General features: G+C 47.1%; 1 protein-coding gene across 1 annotated transcript in view; it reads left to right on the plus strand.

Annotated features, from left to right (window-relative positions):
- Gabra5 (gamma-aminobutyric acid type A receptor subunit alpha5) overlaps nt 1-11,750 on the plus strand; it is a 28,743-nt gene extending 16,993 nt beyond the window's left edge. The window contains exons 5-8 of the mRNA XM_048369058.1: nt 805-948; nt 3,324-3,476; nt 6,058-6,269; nt 11,448-11,750. Of these exons, the coding sequence (XP_048225015.1) occupies nt 805-948; nt 3,324-3,476; nt 6,058-6,269; nt 11,448-11,750 (812 nt within the window). The remainder of the gene's footprint in view (nt 1-804; nt 949-3,323; nt 3,477-6,057; nt 6,270-11,447) is intronic.
- The last annotated feature ends 361 nt before the right edge of the window (nt 11,751-12,111 follow it).

A 12,111-nucleotide genomic window follows, 5' to 3' on the forward strand; every position in this document is an offset into this window, starting at 1 on the left:
GCTCCCGTGGCAACTTATCAAGAGCCGATCAGATTAAAATAGCTCCTAAGGAGTGTTAAAACCTAGCAGATAGGGAAACATACAAACAGTTCAAACCTTAGCTATGTGACCTTGAGCAGGTAACTTAACCTTTCTGAAATTACACTTCCTCATCAAATTCTGTATAAAGCACCTGGCATGCAGTAATCATCCATAAACGGAAACTGTGGTAGTTAGGAGTGTTGATGTAATGCAGGACACTATCTACAAATTGGAATGAAGTTATGGAATAAATGACCACCCCAGTCAGAACAACAACAAAAAAATAGCTCCTAAGGAGCCAGGAGCTAGTAGCTCATGTCTGTCATCCTAGCTACTCAGGAGGCTGAGATCTGAGGATCATGGTTCAAAGCCAGCCTTATAGGGAAAATCTGTCTCCAGTAAGTCTTATCTCCAGTAAACCACCAGAAAGCCAGAAGTAGCACTGTGGTTCAAAGTGGTAGAGCTCTAGACTTGATCACGAAGAGTTCAGGCCCTGAGTTCAAACCCCACAATAGACAAAAAAGAAAAAAGGAAGGAAGGAAGGGAGGGAGGAAATCTGCACAAAAAGCACAGGGCTCTAGCTCTTTGCACCCAGCCATTTTGAAATGGGAAGGCCTAAAGGGCAGCCATCTTACACTCTTTGTATCGTTGAACACTGACTTGGCAAACATCCTCCCTCGTCACCCTCACCACCATCTCTCTTGCTGCTTTGACTCCCGCCTTTGTATTTTCCCGTCCGAGAAGGATTCATGTGAATGCCGCCTTCTGCCCCTTCCTTTCCAGATGCGTACCCCAATTCTGAAGTGGTTTATGTCTGGACCAATGGCTCCACCAAGTCTGTGGTGGTGGCAGAAGATGGCTCCAGATTGAACCAGTATCATCTCATGGGGCAGACAGTGGGCACAGAGAACATCAGTACCAGCACAGGTGAGAGGAGACCCCAGCCCTGTCTGGGATTGAAGGATACTGCACCGTACCTGGTTACCGGGGGGGCGGGGCAGGAAGGATTATATCGGAGGGGCATGCGCACCAGCGCTGCAGTGCTAGGGGCATGGATCGGCGAGGGACATTGGCCACCGTGTGAGCAGGCCCTGCTCGGACACTGTGTTGATCTGCTTATGTAACACCAAGCTGCAGAAATCCCTGCAGGGAACACGCAACCTGCTCCTCCGCCACTTGCTCTGAACAGTTTCTGAGATTTTTTTTTCCCCTAGGGTTAAGTCTGGTACAGCTTAGCCAGGCAACATAAAAGACAGAAGGAAGGAAAAAGAAGTAAGCCCTTCCATTCATGGCACAGGGCTGGCCTGAGGCGTGCCGAGGCAAGCCAGGCTGCTTGTACCCCGTAAGTTCCGTGTGACTGGACAGGAAGTCCAATGGTAGAATGTGCATTTGTCCTCTGCACCCTTCACGTCTTGTGGTGAGAGGTGTGCTAGCCAAGGGCAAGGCTGGCCGCTAGCCATCACCATAAGCGATTGTGACTGGGCACCAGTGGCTCACAGTTGTAATCCCAGCTACTCAGGAGGCTGAGATCTGAGGATCGTGGTTAGAAGACAGACCAGGAAGGAAGGTCTTTGAGACTCTTATGTCCAATCAACCACCCTCAAAACCGGAAGTGGAGCTGTGGCTCAACGTAGTAGAGCACTAGCCTTGAGCAAAAAGAGTTGATGGATAGTGCCCAGGCCCTGAGTTCAAGCCCCCCCCCACCCTCCCCTGCCCCCCCCCCAAATAAAAAGATGTATTGTGACAGGAAGAGAGAGGAGTCAGGGCCACGGAGGCAAGGTATGAAGGGATGCATGGAGCAAATTCTGGTTACAGGACAGAGCCTAGCCTTGGCAAATACTAGCTCTTTCCCAGCACCATTCACCTGACCCCAGGTGGGACTACCACAGACATTCTGGAACAAGGCTCATTGCACACATATCCCTCGCTGCTCCATCAGTGCCCTGCCACCCCTCAGAGGGATGGTAAGAGATTTGAGGAAGACAGTGTCACCCCTTGGTGATGGTGCCTGGGTCTGCGTAAGCTGGGGGGGGAGGTGGGGAGGTGGAGGTTTGGGGTGAGAGATTGTGGCACTGACGGAGGATGCCCCACTTGACATTGGCCGCCATACTTTGAGGCTTTCTTTGGTTTTGTGTACAACATTTTGTGGGGTTTTTGTTTGTTTACGAAGCCGAGCTTTCTGCCTCTCACTTGCATTCTCAAAAAGCATGGTTTTAAAGCATCACCTGGTGGCGGTGCCTCCAATGCAAACGAAAAGAAAAGAAGAAAGCAGAACGGAACGCCCGCCGGTCATTTCCAACCCCACTCAAGAAGGAGAACGGGGTTTTCAGTGTTAAGATAGAGGCAGAAATAATCCTGGCTGCGAGGTGGACACCCCACTCCTCATCCTTTCTTTCATGCCTGTGTCTTTCTCCCATATCAGGGTCAGCTGGGTTCCCCGCCCCCCTCTCCCCTGTCACTTGTCCTGAGGATGTGGGGTTTCCAGCCACTGTACCCAGTCCTACACCTGAGACCACATCCTCCCACGACCACCCCCTCTCGGCCAAGCATCCTTGGCAGCACTCCAGGGAGTGTGACTTAGGCTGTCCCCCGCCCCCCCAAACCCACAGCCCGCCCGCCTCAGCTCCTTACCAGTTCACCATCAGGACAGCATCGTTCTCCGCAAAGAAAGGGAGATCCCCACTCGCCTCCCACACCGCCAGGCAAATCCACAGAAGGCACTGGGACATCACCAAGGAAAGGTCCCCGATTTCAAGAAGAGCGGGGACACCCCAGGTGTTTCTCTCTGGTGTCCTCTTGAACACCTGCTTTTCACTCTTCCACTGAGGTTGGGCAAGCAGAGAGTTTGGGGGTGGGTGGGAATAATGGTTACCCCTCTCCCTGGAGCTGGGAGATAGGAAGGCTCTGTCCACCCACACCAGGGCTCTGCGATGTCCCGTGTCTGGCTCCAAAGGCTAAATCCACAGCTCCTGATTGCAGGAACGGGCAAGGGGGAGGGGGTAGTGGGAGGGGAGCGTGGCACAGATTGTGAGGGGGGGATTAGAGAAACACACAAATCTGATTTTCTCTGGGAAAAGCATCCACATGCAGCCCTTCAGAGGCTGAGGGTGAAAAAGGACTCTTCAGAGAGCTTCTTCGTCTTCTCCTGCCCTCTCCTGAAGCTAAATAACCTAAACACGGGTGCCCCTTGAAGACAGAGTGAAAGGATGGTCTCCCAAACTTCTTCCAGTAGAACGAGATGAGGCCGTCACGCCCGAAGGTACTAACGTGCAAGTTGCGGTTGTTTTCTCGCATACTCGCAGGTGAATACACAATCATGACGGCTCACTTCCACTTGAAGAGGAAGATTGGCTACTTTGTCATCCAGACCTACCTGCCCTGCATCATGACGGTGATCTTATCCCAGGTGTCCTTTTGGCTCAACCGAGAATCTGTGCCAGCCAGGACAGTTTTTGGTGAGTGTTTCCAAGCAGCGGCTAGACGTGGTGGCTTGTGACCCATCCTAACTGGTCCCCAAGAAAACAAACACCTGGGGCACCGATGTAGTGAGGACCTCAGATGTCTGTGGGAGACCCGTGGTGTGGGAAAGGCGTTGGGCCTCCACTGTTGGGAGGTGGTGGAACTTTTAGGGGTGGGGCCTAAGGGGAGGAGGTTAGGTCATTGTGAGGATATGCTGGATTGGGGCCGGTGGGGGGCAGTATGGCTCTTCCACTCTTTCCCACCTTGGATACTACAAGGTGAGAAGGATCACCCCATTGGATATTCCCACTACTGAGCCCCAAATCAAGGGGGCAAAACAGCTATAGACTACAGCCTTCAAAACCACAAACCTAAACCTTTCCTGTGTTGATTCGTGCAATATTTTCTCACCGTCATGGAAAGCTAATTAGCACAGTCACCAAACTTCTGTTGCTTCCTTGTCCATTCTGTGATCTGGCAAGAAAACTAGAGAAGACTTTAAAGTTAAATTCTCCCTGAATGAATTTAGGAATAATACTCAATGAGTATTTCTATTATAAAAATGATTTCACATATGTAATATATATGATCATATCTCATATCTATATTGTGATATAGGTATATAGCTATGACATATCTATATATGATACATCATGGTGTATGCATATATGACATCTGTATAGTATCTACATATCTAAACATGATATAGGTATATATGAGATATGATACACATATGATATGTAGATATCACAGATATCACACATATCACATATCAATATATGATACCTACATATCTACATATACAATACACATATATCTATATATCTATATATCCTATATAACATATATGATATATCAGAGATATTATACATATCATATATATCTAACATATACATCTGATATATCTGATATATTATATAAATACATATGTATATAGATATGATATATATGTATATATGTGTAGTGTGTGTGTACATGTATGTTTCTGAACAGTGAACCAAGGGCATTGTGCATGCTGGACAAGTATTCTACCACTGAGCTACATCCCCAGACTGGATACAGTAGGGTTTGTGCAATGTTCTTTGGTAGGTTATCAAGCAAGAAGTACGCATGCTCTTTTCCACATCAACCACCAAGTGGCAGTGAACACATTGTATGTAATATGATAGTAATAAACTGGACACACAGGTATGCACACACACACATTTACACAATCAGTCCCCTGTATCTCTAAGTGCTTTATGCCAATCACGGATGGAGAACATTGGAGAAGCATTCCATCTGTCCTGAACATTCCTGGACTCTTCTGCTTGTCAGTTGTCCCCTACCATCCACTGGATGGCAAGGATTCCCGTAACATTTGCACCATACACACATCAAAGGAATGTGGACATGACGTTGCACAGGAGAATAGCCATGAATTCTTTGCAGAATTTGTGATCTGTCACCCCAGGAGCTCTCCTTAGGGTTTGGAATCTAAGAGGCCCCTGGAGTCAGTCCCTGTGACTACTGAGGGGCAGTCATGCCTAAGTGTCTAGAGAAAAGAGAGATTGGCATCCGACCTGCACGGAAGAAGCAAGCTCCTTGCGCAGCGAGCGGACAGACTTGAGCATCTCTGACGCGCAGCGTGAAGCCTCTGGGCTGAAGTCTTTGCTTTCTTGTCTGGTCACAAAATATCTGAAAGAATCAACTTTCAAGAAAAAGAGGAGAGTTTTGGCCAGGCATGGCTGACTCATGCCTGTAATCCTAGCTGTTGTGAGGATTGATGTTCAAAGGTAGCCTGTGCGGAAAAGCCTTTTAACTACTCGCCCCTCCCAAATAAACTCCCAGAAGTGGAGCTGTGGTCCAAGTGGTAGAGCAGTAGCTTTGAGCAATAGAAGCTCAGGCACAGTGCCCAGGCCCTGAGTTCAAACCCCAGGATTGGTGCCAGGGAGAGAGAGAGAGAGAGAGAGAGAGAGAGAGAGAGAGAGAGAGAGAGAGAGAGAGAGAGAGGTGGGGGAGAGAGAGTTTCATTCTGACTCACAGTTTGAGGGGATTCCGTCTATTAGTCAGTTGGCTTTGTTGTTTGGGGTCTGTGGTGAGCTAGTACCTCATGGTAGGGATGTGTGGTGAAGTTGTTGGCATCTTGCTTAGGGTGGGGTGTGTGTGTGCATGTATGTGTGTGAGAGAGAGAGATAAGAAAGGGAAATAGGGTGAAAGAGAGGGGAGAAACAGAAAGAGGAAGGGTGAGAGAGACAGGGAGAAAGGCTCCCAGAGGCCCTTTGGGGCCTGTGAGTCCTCACGGACCGGAAGCGCTGACCCCAGGTTGCGCATGCCAAAGGTTCCCCCACCTGCCAATAGCATCACCACGTGGGGACCAAGTCCTTCCCACGCGAGCCTTTGAGGGGTGCTTATCCAAACAGAAGCCCCCCCCCCCGAATTTCCTCCCACACCAGAAGAGATTCTAGACTAGAGGGTCCTCCCTGTGCCTCCTGCAACTCCTCCGCAGGCCAGCGGGGGAACTGGGGTGCCTGGATGACGTAACGTGTGGCCCCCTCCCTCCCCCCCCCCCCCCACTATCCTCATCTGATCTTGCAGGGGTGACCACCGTGCTGACCATGACGACACTCAGCATCAGCGCTCGGAACTCCCTGCCCAAAGTGGCCTACGCCACGGCCATGGACTGGTTCATCGCCGTGTGCTACGCCTTCGTCTTCTCCGCTCTCATCGAGTTTGCCACCGTCAACTACTTCACAAAGAGAGGCTGGGCCTGGGACGGCAAGAAAGCCCTGGAAGCAGCCAAGATCAAGGTAAAGGTGATGCTATACATACACATATACATACATATATATGTCATATATAATGTTACATAATATATGCTATTACAGATAATTAGATTATATAATATATTATTATACATACATATATGCACATATATTATATATACATACATATATGTAATTTATACATACATGTATACACATACACACATATATGTAATATGTTATATATAATATATGCTATTATAGATAATTAGATTGTATATAATTACCTTATATATCTTATGTATATATATCTTACATAGTATCTTACATAAAATTATATACATATATGTATTATGTATAGCTTTTTCTTTCTTTCAGTTTCCTTGGACTGAGAAAACAAGCCTGATTCTGGGTTCAATTGTGAAACAAGGGATTTTTTTTCCTTCCTGTCTCTCTCCCAGCTTCTTAATTATCCTTTCCCTTATATTCATGGTCCTTACAAATTCTTACTTATGACAAGTCACGTAGCCAACTTTTTTTTGGAGGGAAGGGGAGTCAGCTGTGGGGCTTGAACTCGGGGCCGGGGCGCTGTCTCTGAGCTCTTTTCCCTCAAGGCCAGTGCTCTACCACTTTGAGTCACAGCCTCACTTCCGGTTCTCTGGGTGGTTCTTTGGGGATGAGAGTCTCATGGACTTTCCTGCCTGGGTTGGCTTTGAACCATGATCCTCAGATCTCAGCCTCCTGAGTAGGTAGGATTATCAGCATGAGCCACTGGTGCCTGGCTGTCTAATGTATTTTAAACCATCAACTTCATTCAAGTAGAAGGCCTGGTGTCATTTGAATGGTTTGGACTTATTTACATTGTAGCTATTTTTTTCCAGTTTAAAAAGTACCTGTAAGTAGTTGTACAAAGAGATTCCAATTCAACATGTTAGTTTGTGAGTACAATGCATCTTGACCAGCGTGACCCCCTTCTGTCCTTCTTTTCCATCTATCTAACCCTACCCCACCCCTCAAGTGACCCCGTTCCACTTTCCCATAGGAACATTGAGTATATGAATGGATTCGGCTTCCACTCCTCTCATCGTTAGTCTGTTTTACTGTCCTTAAGCCCCAACTTCCTCAGACAAAACACATTTCAGCTATCTGGTATTCATTTTGTAAAATTTATCAGTTAATTGCTTAAAGGAATTAGATTATTGAAATCCTTACCTGAGTATCCCATACTTTAGTCACTGTGTGTATGTGTACATGTGTTCCTATGTCTTTATATTTTGAATCTAATTTCCACTGATGAGAGAGGAAACATATACCCCTTGCCACTCTGAGTCTGACTTTCTTGACTTAATATAATTTTTCCCTCAAGTTCATCCATTTCTCTTCTAATGACATAATCTTATTCTTCCTGATGGATGAGTAAAATGCCATTGTATAAGTATACTACATTTTCTTGACCCATTCATCCATTGTAGGGAATTTGGGTCAAGCTATTATTCTTAGCCAAAATAGTCTCTGCCTCTTCAGGGAAGATTTGCGCAGGTTTTAATCTTGTGATTTGCTCTTGCTCATTGTTTTCTATTCCTTCCTCCTCTTTTTTTTTTAATGCTGTTACTCATTTTGTGTGTGTCCTCTTCAAGCTGTCATTCCAGGCATGGAGAGGGTAGTTATACAGGAATAGTCATCTGACAAGCAGCCCAGTCCTCTCTCTTAATGGTTTGGCTCACTTGAAGCATGCATGTGCATTTTTTGGTGAGAAGGTGAGAAGCGTTCTTCAGTTGGAAACCATGAATCACTGAGTACTTTAAAAAAAGAAGGGGATGTGTGCCCAAGTCGGTGATGGAACAATCACTCGTAGAGATCTCGGGCTGAATCATTTCTTTGGTGAGATGAGATTCACATCCTTGGGTAAAAAATGAAAACAGCCTGTGAACTGCTAATTACACCACGCATGGAACAAAGATGCAGGTCCTTTGTCCTAAGAGGTGTGGAGACCAGTCCTATCTGACAGACTTGAAAGGAAGTGTTAATCTTGTCTACAGGAAATTCGGCATGAAGGGGGTCAGTTACACTTGCTGATCTTCCCCTATTGGGCCACCACCAATCAGCAAGCTGGACAGCCTGGCTCTGGGCGGGGCGGGGGGGCTGGGGGGGTACCTAGGACTGCCCCTGCCACAGCACTACACTACACTTTCTTTCCTAAGGAACCCCCCCCCCCATTTCCAAGTCCAGCTGCCCACACTGAAGGGTTGGCAGGGTCTGTCCTTCTAGTGAAGAGGGGACAGAAAGGGATGGGGGAGGGGCTTAAGCATCACAATGGACATAGCCATGTAAGTGTGTGTATGTGTGAAAGAGAGAGACAGAGAGAGAGAGAGAGAGAATATGCTGGTACTGGGGCTTGAACTCAGGTCCTTGTGCTCTCCCTTGGCTTTTGGCTTTTTGGCTCAAGTCTGGTGCTTTAGTTCTTGAATCACATTTTTTTTACTTCAGCCAGATGTCTGTTCATTAATTGGAGATGAGAGTCTCTCTATTTTTCTGCTTGGCTGGCGTTCTGATTCTCAGATCTCAGACCTCTGAGTTGGACAGGATTGAGCCACCTCATGAATGGGAATGTGTCACTAGAGCCTGGCTACATGGTTGTGTGTGTGTGTGTGTGTGTGTGTGTGTGTGTGTGTGTGTCTCCTGGGTCTTGAACTCAGGGATAGCACCTTTTTGTTCAAGGCTAGTGCTCTTCCACTTGAGCCACGCCTCCATTCCTGGCTTTTTTTCTGGCTCACTGGTGATAAGAGTCTCATGAATTTCTATGCCTGGGTGGCCTTTGAATCATGATCCTCAGATCTCAGCCTCCTAAATAGCCAGGTCCACAGGCTTGAGCCACCATGCCCGGCTGCTACCAGATCTTCTAATGGAAGCATTTAGACTTATCCTGGTAGTTGCTCCTTGAGGTTGGCAGTGCAGGAACAAGAATGGGGCCTGGGAAGAAGAGTTTTCCCAGCACCATACTCCATGTCATCAGAAGAGAGACGTTTGCCGGCTGTGATGGCCACACAATGATAGCTTGGAGTTGGCCGGGATGGAAGTAGAGAGGGTGAGGGAGACTCTATTGCACTCATGGAAGCTATCAGGCCCATGAGTCTAGGAGCTAAATGGAGCTGGTGAATAGTGTTGGATGTTGACCGTTGCTGCAATGACCCGTCCCTTGGTCCCATTGTGCTCATCTAATTCCCCTGAGAATGCCTGGAGACTGGCAAGGAGAAAGAGGATGGAGGTCAGTGCATACTCACTGATCCTCGCCCAGCCCCTGTCTTCTAGACTATTCATTGTGTCCTGGTCAGTCTAACATGAAGGCTGTGATATGAAGAGGCCTTCTTCCTTCCAGGAAGGTTCTGTAGGTGGCAAACATCAGGCTTCTGAGCAGGTCACGTGATGCTGTCAAAACCTGGGAAGAGAGTGTGAATGAGTAAGTCTGGCATTGGTCTACGCTTGGAAACCAACAGTGAGTGAGGCTCAGGATGGGCAGCTTGCTCTCTGAGGTGGAGGCCATCCCAGCAGGAGCTGACTGTTGGCTACACGGCCTGCATCTGTGCGGTCAGCCCTTCCTGATGGGAGACGCAGGAAAATCCCAGCCACTTGGCTCTTGTGTTGCTGCTCAGTACTGATGCTCATCCCCTCAAATTAAAAACACATGCCATCAGGACCCTCCCAAATATCGATAGATCCCATATCCTTGGATTCAACTAGGAGTAGTTGTTTGTTTGTTTGTTTTTATGTCCGTACTGAGGCTTGAACTTAGGCTTCAACAGACAGCCTGGGCAGGAAAGTCTATGAGACTCTCATCTCAAATTAACTACCAAAAAGCTGGAAGTGGCGTTGTGGCTCAAGTGGTAGTGGGCCAGCCTTGAGTGAAAAAAATCTCAGGAGCTGCATCCAGGCCCTGGATTCAAGCCCTAGTACTAGTTGTGCACACATGTGCACACACACACAGGAGAAAAACAATGATACATTCCTACAAAGAAACACTACTTGGCAACGGGATGGTACCCCAGTGTATCCAGCCATCCATGCAGCAGGATGCAACGGGATGGAACTACTTGGCAATGAGGATGCTTTCAGAGAAGGATGCTGAGTGAGCTCTACCTCATCCCAGCATCCCAAAGGTGCACACACTGCCGTGACACTTCACCAGCTTTGTTCCTTTTCCTAGTCTCCTTTAAAGCCAGGTACATTATTCACTCCACAGCACCCATCCAGTAAAGAAATGAAGCTTGTTCTCTGTCTTTAGAAAAGTCTTGATTAAGTTTATGCTAGGTGTTTACAAAATACCAAACATTAATATAAATAATGACTTTTGCTCCTGGCCCTGTAGGCTTTTATTCTGTGTGTGTGTGTGTGTGTGTGTGTGTGTGTGTGTGTGTGTGTGTGTGTGTGTGTGTGTGTTTTGCCAGTCCTAGGGCTTGAACTCAGGACCTAGGTGCTATCGCTGAGATTCTTTTGATCAAGGCTAGCACTCTACCACTTTGAACCACAGCCCCACTTCTAGCTTTCTCTGATAGTTAATTGGAGATAAGAGACTTAGACTTCTGGGCTGTCTTCAAACCATGATCCTCAGATCTCAGCCTCCTGAGTAGCTAGGCTTACAGGTGTGAGCCAGCAGCGCCTGGCTTAAACAGAGTCTTGTTTGTTGTTGTTTTTCATTGGTCATGAGCCTTCTTTTGCTCAAGGCTAGCAGTCTACCACTTTGAGCCACAGCTCTGCTTCTGACTTTTATTCTTATTTTCTTATCTGTGGCTAGTTGTACAAAGGAATTTTCATCTAACACATCTGTGTGTGAGTACAAGGACACATCGTGATTAACATCACCCTTTCCACCGTCCTCCCTCATCTCTCCCCCTCCCACCCACCCCTTCGAGTCTCACGTCCTCATATGTATGTTAAATATCATGAGTGCATTCATCTAGACTTCCTAGCTCCATTGGACTGCCCACTCTCCTGGCAGCCACACCCCTCCCTAACATGTAATTCATCTTCTTGCAATTCATTTTGTCAGATGGTGAATGAATTGTCCCAAAGAGTTCTACCATTGGTTCTCTGGGCCTTTAGACTCAGGCCTCCGAACCACTCCTAGAAATAATCTGATATTCCATCGCTTTTTCTTTCTGCCCTCCCAAGTGAGCATCTATTGCCCAGGGTATGACCCCGTCCTTATATTTTCCTTCTGTCTTTCAGAAAAAGGAACGTGAGCTCATCCTGAATAAATCAACCAATGCTTTCACCACTGGGAAGATGAACCACCCCCCAAACATCCCCAAGGAACAGGTGTCGGCAGGGACCCCCAATGCCTTGTCCGGTCCTGCAAAACCCCCAGAAGACAAGGCCCCTGACAACAAAAAGACTTACAACAGCATCAGCAAGATTGACAAAATGTCCCGAATCGTCTTCCCTGTCCTGTTTGGGACGTTTAATTTAGTTTACTGGGCCACATATTTGAATAGGGAGCCGGTGATTAAAGGGGCTGTCTCTTCGAAGTAAGACACCTCCATCCTAAATCCCAGGAAGCCATACTTCTGGTCAAATGGTACCCAGGAGAGGAGGGGCTCAGAAGGACTCCCTGTAATTTGGGAACTCTCTTTCAGGAATTTTTTTTGCATGTTTAATAATATGTACAAATAATATTGCCTTGATGTTTCTACATGTAACTTCAGATGTTTCGAAGATGACCCATTGATAACACCAACAAATTTCTAGGAAAAACAAAACAAAACAAAACAAAAAAAACCCACCAGACATACACACACACACACACACAAAACCAGGAGGCTCTGACTGACACTCAGTATCTTAACATCGATAGTTTACAAACAAGATGAGTCTATTTTTCACGGTTCCAAGC

This window comes from Perognathus longimembris, chromosome 20 (genome assembly GCF_023159225.1).
Source record: "Perognathus longimembris pacificus isolate PPM17 chromosome 20, ASM2315922v1, whole genome shotgun sequence".
NCBI lineage: Eukaryota > Metazoa > Chordata > Mammalia > Rodentia > Heteromyidae > Perognathus > Perognathus longimembris.